Source organism: Heterodontus francisci, chromosome 12, assembly GCF_036365525.1.
Source record: "Heterodontus francisci isolate sHetFra1 chromosome 12, sHetFra1.hap1, whole genome shotgun sequence".
NCBI lineage: Eukaryota > Metazoa > Chordata > Chondrichthyes > Heterodontiformes > Heterodontidae > Heterodontus > Heterodontus francisci.
Genome location: NC_090382.1, coordinates 27,987,805 through 28,002,733, shown reverse-complemented (window position 1 = coordinate 28,002,733; position 14,929 = coordinate 27,987,805). Strand labels below are relative to the sequence as shown.

Genomic DNA, 14,929 nt, shown 5'->3' with positions numbered 1-14,929 from the left:
TAACGTTTTGTCAAGGGTTACCATCCCAATCTTCCTCTCTCTCTCTCATTCTCAGCTTCAGTAATGAACTAAACCATCAGAGTGTGTGGGGAAGGGCAGGGTGAGGTGATTTGGGGAGGATGGGTAGACATGGTTTTGGGGAGGGTGGGTAGATGAGATTTGAGGAAGGGAAGGGTCAACATGTTCAGTGGCAGCACTGTTGAACTTGTCACGAAATACAAATGATTTCTCACATTGGACACGGATCTCTAAAGCCTCCGAGGTCTCCTTTCCCAAGTAATTTGTTGCTGCGCAGTTGTAGAACCCAGAATCTCTTCTTGAAATATTGTGGAAGGTCAGAGTGGCTCCTGTGAAATTAAAAGATTCTGTTTGGCTTCTGTCTTCCTCCCTCTTGTACCATGTGTATGTAGCTTCAGGGTAACTGTTACTGGTGCACGTCAAAGAGACCTTATCACCCTCTTTGATATCCAATTGTGATCTATTACCTCCTTGAATGGCTATATGTTTGGGTGCATCTGAAAGTGAAAAATAAGTTGTGGATTAATGACACATAATATGGAGGGGGACATAGGTACTGGTGTAGTACTGGGAGTTATTAAGTGAATCAGTCTTCAGCCGCAATTCAGTCCCCACAGGACAAAAGTAAAATTTTACTTCCTTATCACATATAGATTTACAGAATCATGGAATGATACAGCAAAGCGGAGGCCATTCAGCCTACCATGCCCATGCTGGCTCTATGCAATTAATCCCACTCCACTACTCTTTTCCCACAGACCTAGATTTTGTTTTCCCCTTCAAAAATGTATCCAATTCTCCTTTGAAAGTTACTATCAAGCCTGCTTTCACTGCCCTTTCAAGCTGTGAATTCTAGATTACAACAACACGTTATTTAAAAAAATGTTTCCTCATTTTGCCTCTGGTTCTTTTGCCAATCCCCAAAAATCTGTGCCCTCTGTTTACAGACCATTCTGACTTTGGAAACAGTTTTGCCTTATTTATTCCAGCTAAACCGTTCATGATTGAACACCTCTATCAAATCTTCCCTTAATCTTCTCTGCTCTAAGGAGAACAACTTCAGACTCTGCAGTAGCTCCACATAATTGAAGTTCCTTATCCCAGGTGCCATTCCATTCAATCTCTTATGCACCCTAGCCAAGGCATTGACGTCCTTCCTAAAGCCCGGAATTGAACTTAATACTCCAGCTTTTTTCAAATTAATTCCTGGGATGTGTGCGCCACTGGCTAGGCCAGCATTTATTACCCATCCCTAACTGCCCTTGAGAAGGTGGTGGTGAGCTGCCTTCTTAAACCGCTGCAGTCCATGTGAGGTAGGTACTTCCACAGTGCTGTTAGGAAGGGAGTTCCAGTATTTTGACCCAGCGACAGTGAAGGAACGGTGATATAGTTCCAAGTCAGAATGGTATGTGGCTTGGAATGGAACTTGCAGGAGGTGGTGTTCCCATGCATCTGCTGCCCTTGTCCTTCTAGGTGGAAGAGGTCATGGATTGGAAGTTGCTGTCGAAGGAGCCTTGGTGAGTTGCTGCAGTGCATCTTGCAGATGGTACACACTGCTGCCACTGTGCATCAGTGGTGGAGGGAGTGAATGTTTGTAGATGGGGTGCCAAACAAGTGGGCTGCTTTGTCCTGGATGATGTCGATCTTTTGAGTGTTGTTAGAGCTGCACCCATCCAGGCAAGTGGAGAGTATTCCATCACACTCCTGACTTGTGCTTTGTAGATGGTGGGCAGGCATTGGGGAGACAGGAGGTGAGTTACTTGCTGCAGAATGTCCAGCCTCTGACTTGCTCTTGTAGCCACGGTATTTATGTGGCTGGTCCAGTACAGTTTCTGATCAATGGTGACCCCCAGGATATTGATAGTGGGGGATTCAGCGATCGTAATGTCATTGAACATCAAGGGGAGATGGTTAGATTTTCTCTTGTTGTAGTTGGTCATTGCCTGGCACTTGTCTGTCGCAAATGATATTTGCCATTTACCCGCCCAAGCCTGGATGCTGTCCAGGTCTTGCTGCATATGGACATGGGCTGCTTCAGTATCTGAATGGCGCTGAACCATTGTGCAATCATCAGCGAACATCCCCACTTCTGACCTTATGATGGTGGGAAGGTCAAGCTGAAGATGGTTAGGCCTAGGACACTACCCTGAGAAACTCCTGCAGTGACGTCCTGGAGCTGAGATGACCTCCAACAATCACAACCATCTTCCTTTGTGCTAGGTATGACTCCAACCAGAGGAGAGTGTTCCCCCGGTTCCTATTGACTCCAGTTTTTCCAGGGCTTCTTGATGCCATACTCGGTCAAATGCTACCTTGATGTCAAGGGCAGCCACTCTCACCTGACCTCTGGAGTTCAGCTCTTTTGTCCATCTTTGGACAAAGGCTGTAATGAGGACAGGAGCTGAGAGGCACTGACGGAACCCAAACTGAGCATCAGTGAGCAGGTTATTGTTGAGAAGCGCTGCTTGATAGCACAGCTGATGACCCCTTCCATCACATTGCTGATGATCGGGAGTAGACTGATCTTGCGGTAATTGGCCGGGTTGGACTTGTCCTGCTTTTTGTGCACAGGACACTGCTGGGCAATTTTCCGCATTGTTGGGTAGATGCCAGTGTGGTATCTGTACTGGAAAAACTTGGCAAGAGGTGTGGCACATTCTGGAGCACAAGTCTTCAGTAATATTGCTGGAATGTTGTCAGGGCCCATTGTCTTTGCAGTATTCAGTGCCCTCAGCTGTTTCTTGATATCACGTGGAGTGAATCGAATTGGCTGAAGACTGACATCTGTGATGCTGGGAACTTCAGGAGGAGGCCGAGATGGATCATCCACTTGGCACTTCTGGCCGACGATTGTTGCAAATGCTTAAGCCTTGTCTTTTGCACTGATGTGCTGGGCTCCCGCATCATTGAGGATGGGGATATTTGTGGAACCACATCCTCCTGTCAGTTGTTTAAATTGTCCACCACCATTCACGACCGGATGTAGCAGGATTGCAGAGCTTAGATCTGATCTGTTGGTTGTGGGATTGCATAGCCCTATCTATCACATGCTGTTTCCATTGTTTGGCATGCACGTTGTCCTTGGTTGTAGCTTCACCAGGTTGGCACCTCATTTTTAGTTATGCCTGGTGCTGCTCTTGGCATGCCGTCCTACACTCTTCGTTGAACCAGGGTTGGTTCCCTGGCTTGATGGTAATGGTCGAGTGAGGGATATGCTTGGCCATAAGGTTACAGATTGTGGTTGAATACAATTCCGCTGCTGCTGATGGCCCACAGTGCCTCATGGATGCCCAGTTTTGCGTTGCTGGATCTTTTTGAAATCTATCCCATTTAGCATGGGGATACTGCCACACAACACAATGGTGGGTACCCTCAAAGTGAAGATGGGACTTTGTCTCCACAAAGACTGTGCGGTAGTCACCCCTACCAATACTGTCATGGACAGATGCATCTGCAACAGGTAGATTGGTGAGGACGAGGTCAAGTAGATTTTTCCCTCTTGTTGGTTCCCTCACCACCTGCCGCAGACCCAGTCTAGCAGATATGTCCTTTAGGACATGGCCAGCTTGATGCTACCAAGCCACTCTTGGTGATGGACATTGGATTCCCCCACCCAGAGTATATTTTATACCTTTGCTACCCTCAGCGTTTCTTCCAATTGGTGTTCATCATGGAGAACCACTGATTCATCAACTGAGGTCAGTGGTAGGTGGTAATCAGCAGGAGGTTTCCTTGCCCATTTTTGACCTGATGCCATGAGACTTCGTGGGGTCTGGATTCAATGTTGACCTAACCTGCATTTTATAAAGGTTTACTATAACTTTGGCTTTTGTACTATATTCCTAAAACAAAGAATAACTCATATTATTTAACAGGCTTCTCAACTTCCCTGCCACCTTCACAGATTTGTGTACATAAACACCTTTCTGTTCTTGCAGCCTATTTAAAATTGTACATTTAGCTTATGTTGCCTCACCTCATTGCTGCTACCAAAATGTACCACTTCACACTTCCCTGCAATAAATTTCATCTTACCACTCTATGTCCTCCTGAAGTTTGTTACTTACCTCCTTATTGTTTATTGCATTTCTGAGTTTCCTATCACCTACAAACTTTGAAATTATGCCATTTATACCCAAGTCCAGGTCATCAATATATGTCAAAAAGAGCAGTGGTCCTAATATTGACCCCTTGGAACACCAGTGTATATTTCCCTCCAGTCTGCAAAACAACCATTCACCCTACTCTCTGCCTTCTGTCCCTTAGCCAATTTGAACCTTTTGAGTCATAGAGCCGTAGAGTTATACAGCACAGAAACAGGCCCATCGTGTCTTTGCTGGCCATCAAACACCTAACTATTCTAATCCCATTTTGTAGTACTTGGCTGCATTATTGAATGTATTACAAGCTACCAAAGTTTACCTGATTGCCCAAATTATCTAAATGGTAATGTGGCTTAAAAGCCATATTGTTCATGGCCCTTTCTGGCCAGAACCTCCATCTTCACAAATAGAGCAATCATCTTCAGTTTACAAGGACTGAACGGAAGTAATAGTCATGTATTCACACTTTTAGCTGTTCATCTTGATTATCAAGCGACAAGCATTTCGAAAGCTGCTGCACCTGTCAGCTGAAAAGTAACTTTTTTTTTAACTTGTTGCTGTTTGTCTTGTATAACGTTTCTCCTTTGTTGTTCCTTGAGTTTGTACATATTCTATGTTTGAATGATATTAACTTAGAATGCTGCTACTGTTCCTTTAATTTTGCTAACAAGTCTATTGCGTGTTACTTTGTCAAATATCTTTGAAACTGCTGATGCTTGACATCAATTGCTTTAACCTCATCAGTCCCCTTCATTACTTTAACATATAACTCAGTCAAGTTAGTCAAACATGATTTGCCTTTAACATATTTGTGCTGACTTTCATTTATTAGCCCATATTTTTACAAATGCCAATTAATTTTGTCTCAGATTATAGTCTCAAATTTTTCCATGACTGATGTTAGGCTGACTGGTCTTTAGTTGCCAGCTTTATCCCTTTCCCCGTTTTGTAAACAAGGGTCTAATACTTGCAAACTTCCAGCATCTGGTACCAACCCCATATCCAACAAGGATTGGAGGATTGTGCCCAGGGCCATTTCCCCCCTTACTTCCCTCAGTAACCTAGGATGCATCCCATCCAGACAGGTGACCTTATTACTTAAAGGATTGTCAACCTTTTAAGTACTTCCTCTTTATCTACTTATCCAATATCGCTACTGCCTCCACCTTTACTGCAATATTGGCTGCATTTGCTTCCCTCATGAAGACGGATGCAAAGTATTCATTTCGTACCTCAATGTGCCCTCTGCCTCCATAAGAAGACCTCTTTTTGGCTCCTATTCAGCCCAACCCTTCCTTTACTCTTTTACTATTTATATACTTATAACTTTTTGGTTCCGTTTTATGTTAACCACTTATCTATTCGCATCACCTCACTTTGTCTATCTTATTCCCTTTTTAGATTTCCTCTATACTTTCTATATTCAGCTTGGTTCTCTACTATATTATGAACCTTACAATTGCCATAAGCCTCCTTTTTCTGATTCATATTAACTTCGATATTTTTAGTCATACTTTATCTTTTTAACTCTATCTTGTGATGTCCTTCCTTTTCCCTTCATAAGAATGTGTCTACTCTGTATCCAAACTATCTTCGCTTTGAAGGCCTTTCATTGTTCAGATACTGTTTTGCCTATTAATTTTTGATTCCAATCAACCTGGTCCAGATCCCTTTTCAACTCACATAACTAAGCCCTCTTCCAGTCAAATATTTTTATGCTTGATTGCACCATTTCCTTTTCCATAGCTTTTCAAAACCTGATGATATTATGAACTCTGTTCCCTCAATACTCCCTCACTGAAACATGCTCCATTTGCCCACTTAATTCCCCAGAACTAGATTCAGCACTGTTTTCTTTTTCATTGGGCTGGAAATACACTGATCAAGAAAGATATGTTATACCCATTTAAGGTATTCCTCCCTCTCTGTGCCCTTTATACTGTTAATAGTCCAGTCAATATTAGGTTAATTGAACCTTACTGTGCAGTTCTTGCATTTATCTGTAATTTACCTGTAAATCTTCTCCTGTATCTCTGTCTTACTATGTGGTGCACTATAGTATACACTCAGTAGCGTAATAGCTCCTCATAGAGCATAGAGTCATACAGCACAGAAACAGGCCCTTCGGCCCATCATGTCTGTGCTGGCCATCAAGCACCTACCTATTCTAATCCTCTATTTTTTTTTATGTTAACCAAATGGGTAGTTTCTTTGATCAATACTGCCACCCATCTCTTTTTCCCCCTTCCCTAACTTTCCCGAATATCTTCCAGCCAGGAATATTAAGTTTCTAATCCTTCCCTTCTTTGAGCCTAATCTGTTATTGTACATCATAGTCCCATGTGATGATTTGTGCCTGCAGCTCACAAACCTTATGAATGAGAGGGTGGTTGTGTTGCAATGTGTTTGGCTGCTGTGGCTGCTGTCGCTCAATAGCTGGAGGTATGCAGAAGCAGCAAGAGTGGGGTGTGAGGTTGGCAGCATTGGTACGTGGAGTATCTGAATGTTATGCATGAATCCCGACTGCTAGAGATTTCTGATGGGTGAGTGATCAAGGTGTGGTGCAATGAGTAGCATGAGAGATTTGTGGAGGAGTGGGTAGGTGATAGAACATAGAACATAGAACAGTACAGCACAGTACATGCCCTTCGGCCCACGATGTTGTGCCGACCCTTTAACCTACTCTAAGATCAAACTACCGACATGCCCTTCATTATACTATCATTCATGTACCTATCCAAGAGTCGCCTAAATGTCCCTAATGTATCTGCTTCTACTACCACCACTGGCAGTGCATTCCATGCACCCAACACTCTCTGTGTAAAGAACCTACCTCTGACATCTCCCCTAAACCTTCCTCCAATTACCTTAAAATTATGCCCCCTGGTGATAGCCCTTTCCTCCCTGGGAAAATGTCTCTGGCTATCCACTCTATCTATGCCTCTCATCATCTTGTACACCTCTATCAAGTCACCTCTCATCCTTCTTCGCTCCAATAAGAAAAGCCCTAGCTCCCTCAACCTTTCTTCATAAGACATGTTGTTATGTGAAGATGCAATCCCTGACACTAACTACCTGTATGAGTTCACTTAACTTCTTGTGGCACAGCTACTAGGCTTTCAAGACTCTGGGAATTGACTTCCTTTGATACCTGCTCTGATTCCCTTGATTCCCTTCTCAGGATTTGCCTGATTGTCTCCTGGCCCTCTGCAGAAATTGTGCCTCTCCTCCTTTCCATCTTCTGGACCAATGCCTCCAGTATTGCATCAGAAAATCTGGGAGCCCTCACTCTTGCCCGTTATTCCATTTTTTTGTGCTTTTACTTCTTTCCAAATATTACACAGGGTCAGCAGCAACTTCTGTACGATGAGCGCAGCTCCTCTTTAAGAGAGTCAGACTACCTCTAAGACATGCAGGCTAGCTGAAACATATGCTCGCCACGCACACTGCTGGGCTCCATTTTCAGTGTGCAGCCCGTCAGCAGCACATTTCACACTGGGCTGCCCACTGAATCATTTAGATGAGGACGCATCACAAAATCTGCATGCTGCCTGCCTGAACAGATTGTGACACCGTGCCCAAAAACAGGCCTTGATGACTTTCTCTTTATACATTTCTAAATAAAGTTTTGTTCTAAAGTGTTGTTTCACAAGGCAAAGGAAGATATTAACTGCCTGAATAGTCTTGGTAACAAGAGAGGAATTATTTGAAATAACAGGGCAGTGCTGGCTGCTGAGTTTCAGATGGGACTTAATAATGATTCAATTTTATCAGGTCACTGCCTTCAGCCTCTATAAGCTTCTACTCATTTAAAGCTCTGCTGCTCCCATCCTATCCCAGACCTAGTCCTGCTCACCTGTCGCTTGCAAACTTACATTAGTTCTCAAACACCAGTGCATCTTCATCCTCATATTTAAATTCCTCTATGGCCTCACTCTCCCTATTTCTGGAAAGGCTTCCAGCCTGACAATGATCCAAGATCTCTGCTTTCCTTCAACTCTTGTTTCTTGTGCATTCCTCCTCATCCCTTCACAACACAATTGGCAGCTGTACATTCAGCTGCCTCAGCCCTAAACTCTGGAATACCTTCCATAAATCTCTCGACTTCACTCTCCTTTAAGACTCTCCTCAAAACCCATCTCTTTGTCACCCATCTGAATATCTTCTTTATCGGATTGATGGTGATGTTTGTCTGAATGCTCCTCTGTGCCTTGGCACAATTTTCTACACTAATTGTGAAATATGAATGTAAGCTGGTGTTACTAATAAATACAAATGAGGGAGGTCATTCAGCCCATTTTGAGCTTCCTTCTCTTGAAACTTGCAAGCCTGCTATCGCAGCATCGAACCCTCTCTTGAATGGCTCCAGAGTTTTGGGGCCAGATTTTCAAAGCCCACTGAGTGCAGGTATGGAGGCAAGCACGATTTAAGATCGTATTCATGGAGGTCAGCACTGTGAGCTGCTGCATCTGGAACACGCAATTTTTTAAGGGAGGTCAGCAGCGAGGGAAAGGGTTGAGCACACGCTTCCATTTAGTTGCCTGTTCAGCTTATTAAAGAGCTCATTAACAGGCTTGTCATTGTCAGTGAGCAATGTTTGAAGACTGGGAATGGGGAAGGCCCCCATGGGGGCAATCCGACAGTGTTTGAAGATGAGAACATTGTGGAGGGCCATGAGGGCTATGGGAAGGGTTGATTGAAATACTGCACAGGCAGAAAATATAGCTCACCTGCTTCAGACGTGCCTCAGTGTATCTACTGCTGCAGCTGGAAAGGTTAAATATCTCATTGGTAAGTGGCAGGAAACTGGAGAGGGATGTGAGACCACTGACATCACAGGGGCAGCTGAGGTTGGTAGGGAAGGTGGAAAGCCTGGTGAACATATAACGCCCAGGTGAGGGAATTCAGATGGGAACAGGCTACTCTGACAATGGACAGAGCAGCCAGAATGAGCTGCAGCAGATGCAACCTCCTGACCAGAAGGAGACCACAGAAGGACAGTGGGGATGGGCTACAAGGGGACGAAGGCACGACCCAAGATCTCAGGTCTGTAGCCCAAGATTTGGCTATCTGCAAATGACAGATTGCCAGTGCCATAGGAGGCTGCGCCTATCAAGGCAGATGATCTCAATCCTGTGTACTCTGATCCACAATGATCTGAGGCCTGAGAGCCCCCATGGCTGTCCCCTACATGCAGCCATCAGGTCTCTGTCACCCTGAACATCTATACAACTGGGTGATTGCAGGGATCAACTGTGGACCTAGGTGGGATCTCGTAGTCAGCATCTCATTAGGCCATCAGGCAGGTCACAGTTACTCTTTTCAGGAGGACAGGGAATACACACACTTTGACACAGCTGTGCGTGCGCTGGCACAAAGGACTTTGGGTTCAGCCTCCATCAATGGATTCCCCCAGGTGTAGGGCAAAATTGCTTGCGCTCATGTGGCCATCAAGGCACCCAGCGACCAGGCCAGTGAGATCAATCAACAGGAATGGCTTCCACTCCCTCAACGTCCAACTGCTTTTCGACCACAACAAGAGCTTCCTCTATGTGTGCGCTTGCTTTCCTGGCAGTGACCATGACTCCTTCATCCTCCATCAGTTCAGGCTGCCTCAGCCAGTCAATTCATCCCTCAAAGTGCATGGCTGTCTCCAAGTGGACACAAGAAATGTCTGACCCCTGTACGGAGCCCCAGAAAAGGCACAGCAGTGAAAGAACCAATGCCACACCTCTCTGGAAGGCCAGTTACTGGAAGGCACCGGTCTTTAATTAATTACCCAACCGGGGTTGTTTTTGACTTGGGGAAAGATGTTTACAAAGAAGTGTCAGGTCAAGATTTATAGGGGTCAGGTGGCTTGACTCTTGCAACATTGTTTTCGGTTTCATTTTGGAGAGTGAGTTGGGATATGGACAACGGCTTGAAAAGATAGTTGGAGAAAACTCGTCAAGGGAGCAAAACCTCAGCTCAGTCTGTTCCAGCTCTTTGAAAAAGCCTGCCAGTTTTCCATCTCTTGAGAAGCTGAGAAGCATGTGTATGAAACTGCCTGAAACCCCTATTACTGCATTTTCCCTGGAAAATGATCTTCAACATCACCTGACAAGAACTGTTCAAGGAAGATCCCAGTGACAGCCATTTATATGCATTCGGGACACCAAACCAGAAAAGGACTTTTGACATCTTTTCATATCTACTCTTTTTCCTTCAAGAATTAGCAAGTATTTTGGCCAAGGTATACTTTTTTTGTACGAGAACTCTAAAGAAAAAAATCTCGTTTTTCGGTTAATCAATGTATGTGTGTATGAGGGGCTAAGTTAAGTAGGGAACTTCTATAATTTGATCTGTGTATTTATGCTTTGCTTTGTTACTGGTTAAGACTTGTTTGATGATAAACTGATAATTTTGTTGTTTATTAAAGGAACAGGGGGATGGGATACAGAGTGGAGGTACAGTAAGGGGTGATGCACAGTCAAATATAGAAGAGAAATATAGAAGGCAGAGCAAATATAGACCTGTTAAGGTACAAGCGAATATTACAAGGCTGGATTTAATCTATTTTAACACAAGGAGTCTTACAAGTAAGGCAGATAAATTGAGGGTGTTGATTAACACGTGGGAATATGATATTATTGCTATCACAGTGACATGGTTGAGGGAAGGGCAAGACTGGCAGCTCAGTATTCCAGGGTATAGAATCTTCAGGTGTGACGTGGTGAGGGGTGGTGTAAAAGAGGAGGTGGCATTCCAAAATTGATCAAGGAATCAATTACTGCAGTAAGGAGGGAAGATATCTTAGAAGGTTCCTCAAATGAAACCATATGGGTAGAACTTAAAAACAAAAAGGGGGCAATCACTTGGCTGGGAGTGTACAACAGGCCTCCAAATAGTCAGGGAGATTTAGAGGAGCAGATATGTAGGCAAATCTCAGAGAGGTTCAAAAATAATAGGGTAATAATAGTAGGGGATTTCAACTTCCCCAATATTAACTGGGATAGTCTTAGTGTATCGGGTTAAGGAGGGCTGAATTCTTAAAGTGCATACAGGAGAGCTTTCTGAACCAGCACATAGAAAGTCCTACAAGAGAAGTGGCAGTACTGGATCTAATCCTAGGGAATGAAGCCGGACAAGTGGTAGAGGTGTCAGTGGGGGAGCATTTCGGGGAAAGTGACCATAACTCTGTAAGATTTAAGGTAGTTATGGAAAAGGACAAAGATGGACTGGAAATAAAGATACTGAATTGGGGGAAGGCAGATTTCAATATGATAAAACAGGATCTGGCCAAAGTGGACTGGGAGCAGCTACTTGCAGGAAAGTCTACATCAGACCAGTCGGAGTCATTCAAAAAGGAAATAGTGAGAGTTCAGGGCCAACATGTTCCCGTAAAGATGAAAGGTAGGACCAACAAGTCCAGGTAACCCTGGATGTCAAGGGATATAGAGGATTGGATAAGGAAAAAAAAGGAGGCTTATGGCAGATTCAGAGCACTGAAAACAGCAGAGGCGCTCGAGGAGTGTAGAATGTGTCAGGGGTACTTAAAAAAGTAATTAGGAGAGCGAAAAGGGGGCATGAGAAAACACTGGTGGGCAAGATAAAGGAAAACCCCAAGGCGTTTTATAAGTATATTAAGGGCAAGAGGATAACCAGGGAAAGAGTAGCGCCCATTCAGGACCAAAGTGGCAATCTGTGTGTGGAGCCGGAGGACGTAGATGAGGTTTTAAATGATTACTTTTCACCTGTGTTCACTATGCAGAAGGACGATGCAGGTGTAGAGATCAGGGAGGGGGATTGTGATATACTTGAACATATTAGCATTGAAAGGGAGGAAGTATGAGCGTTCTTAGCGGGCTTAAAAGTGGATAAATCCCCAGGCCCAGATAAGATGTATCCCAGGCTGTTACGTGAGGCAAGGGAGGAGATAACAGGGGCTGTGACACAAATTTTCAAATCCTCTCGGCCACAGGAGAGGTGCCAGAGGATTGGAGGACAGCGAATGCGGTACCATTATTCAAGAAGGGTAGCAGGGATTAACCAGGTAATTACAGACCAGTGAGTCTAACATCAGTAGTAGGGAAACTATTGGAACAAATTCTGAGGGACAGGATTAATCTCCACTTATAGAGAGGCAGGGATTAATCAAATATAGTCAGCATAGCTTTGTCAGCATGAGATCATGTCTAACAAATTTGATTGAATTTTTCAAGGAGGTGACTAGATGTGTAGATGAGGGTAAAGCAGTTGATATAGTCTACATGGACTTCAGCAAGGCTTTTGATAAGGTCCTGCATTGGAGATTGGTTAAGAAGGTAAGAGCCCAAGGGATCCAGGGCAATTTGGCAAATTGGATCCAAAATTGGCATAGTGGCAGGAGGCAGAAGGTGATGGTTGAGGGTTGTTTTTGCGATTGGAAGCCTATGACCAGTGGTGTACCACAGGGATCAGTGCTGGGGCCCTTACTGTTTGTAGAGTACATTAATGATTTAGATGTGAATATAGGAGTAAGTTCGCAGATGACACGAAAATTAGTGAGGAGGAAAGCCTTAGATTACAGGACAATATAGATGGTCTGGTAAGATGGGCGGAGCAGTGGCAAATGGAATTTAATCCTGAGAAGTGTGAGGTGATGTATTTTGGGAGGACTAACAAGGCAAGGGAATATTCAATAGATGGGAAGTACAGAGGATCAGAGGGATCTTGGTGTACTTGTCCATAGATTACTGAAGGCAGCAGCACAGATAGATAAGATGGTTAGGAAGGCATATGGAATACTTGCCTTTATTAGCCGAGGCATAGAATATAAGATCAGGGAAGTTATGATGTATAAAGTACTAGTTAGGCCACAGCTGGAGTACTGTGTACAGTGCTGGTTGCCACATTATAGGAAGGATGTGATTGTACTGGAGAGGGTGCAGAGGAGATTCACCAGGATGTTGCCTGGGCTGGAGCATTTCAGCTATGAAGAGAGCTTGGATATGCTAGGGTTGTTTTCCTTCGAGCAGAGAAAGCTGAGGAGGAACCTGATTGAGGTATTCAAAATTATGAGGGGCATTGATAGGATAGATAGGAAGAAACTTTTTCCCTTAGCAGGGGTGCCAATAACCAGGGGGCAAAGATTTAAGGTAAGGAGCAGGAGGTTTAGAGGGGATTTGAGAAAAAGAAAATCACCCAGAGGGTGTTTGGAATTGGAACAACTGCCTGAAGGGGTGGTAGAGGCAGAAGCCCTCACAACATTTAAGAAGTATTTAGATGAGCACTTGAAATGCCATAGTATACAAGGCTACGGGCCAAGCGCTGGAAAATGGGATTACAATAACTAGGTGCTTGATGGCCAGCACTAACACGATGGGCCGAATGGTCTGTTTCTATGCTGTATAACTCTAACAGTCTATGAAACCTGGTTGTTGTGTTTTATTCTGGGATAAAAATAGTGTCTATGATTGACTGGGAGAAAATTTAAATATATACCATGACCTGTGAAGAAGTGGAACTAGAAAAACAGTGCCCTCCTCCTCATCAGTTGTAACAGAAAATACGATTCTGGTACTTGGATAGGTCATATGACATCATTCACTACCCTCCAGCAAGGGTCTCTGTCATTGTGGTAGTCTGCTGCACTCTCCATAACAGGGCCTCCAGAGAGGTGTGGACCTGGAGGACAGTGAGGCCCTGGAACAAGCCAGCTCATCAGGGGAGGAGCAGGAGGTAAGAGCGGAGGAGGAAGAGAAGGCTCATGGGGATAACACTGAACAGAAAAGTTCCCCTGCTGCACAATGAGGTGGCTTCCTTCTGCCGCCTCTGGGAAGAGAACCTCCCTCCTCTCCCAAACAGCCTTAGATCTAGGTGGGCATCAATGAAACAAGGCTCTACCCTGCCCCTAGTGTCAGGCCTCCAGCTCCCCTGTGAAATCTTGCTTCCCTCTGGTGTTGTGGAAGGCAGATCTCTCCCTCAGGACAATAAGCAGCCTCAGCGATGGCTGCCATGGAAGTGTACATGAGCCCCACACATGATCTGACCCACTGTCATTTTCAAACCCACAGGCTGTAAGATGACAGGAAACCCGTCTGCATACCAATTAAGGCTTTCCCACTTGAAAATTTCAATCTGAATCAGCTTTGTAGAGAAGGCAGGTTTCAGGCCCAAAACCAAACCCATTTTCTGTTCCCGCCTCTATAATGAAAATCCAGCCCTTGACCTATACAACCCTACCCAGTAAACCCCTTCTTGGAACACCATAGAATAATGTTAAAAGCATCTTTAGCTAAACGTCACCTGAAAACACCTCACAATAAAATCATTCTCATTTGACACAGAGCCTCTGGATGGGAGAAATGAAAAAAATTCGCCAGAAAGACCACCCCGGTCATATGCATTGCACATGCATGGATGCTGTTCTGAGTACAGGATTGGGCAATACTAAATCTGAGGTGAGAAAATATTCACAGCAATATTGATACTAAAGGTCTAGAAGCAAGCTGATAGAGGCAATAAAATAATGAAAGGGCTGGATAGCACATCTATTGATAGGTTATTCCAGTTTGACAGACTGGGGAGAGGGTGGGGTGGAATCCAGGGCACATGAGTTTAAACAATGAAGAAGTCGGATTCGACTGGAGGTTAGGTTGTTCTTCTTTTCCCAGAGAGTAGGGAGTCTCTGAGATTGGTTACTGGCTGGGGCAGGGTGCGGTGACTCTCTTTGTACATTTACAAGGGAATTGTACTGGTTCTTCACTTGGTTAGAGGCTGCATAATATTGAAATTAAGTGGCTTTACAGATAACACTTGGTCCATATGATCTCTTAGACTGGTTGCAC

At 44.4% G+C, this 14,929-nt stretch overlaps 1 protein-coding gene across 6 annotated transcripts in view; it reads right to left on the bottom strand.

The window, feature by feature from the left end:
* The window catches only part of LOC137375791 (sialic acid-binding Ig-like lectin 14), a 122,883-nt gene that overhangs the window by 54,317 nt on the left and 53,637 nt on the right, over window positions 1–14,929 (bottom strand). For 5 of the 6 annotated variants that reach the window (XR_010976059.1, XM_068043251.1, XM_068043248.1 and 2 more), the window contains exon 6: window positions 234–515. The exons of the other annotated variant lie outside the window; for it this stretch is intronic. Coding sequence is in view for 4 of the 5 variants with exons in the window: in XM_068043251.1 (XP_067899352.1) it covers window positions 234–515 (282 nt within the window). In the remaining variant the exon portion in view is untranslated. The remainder of the gene's footprint in view (window positions 1–233; window positions 516–14,929) is intronic. 6 annotated transcript variants of the gene reach the window in all.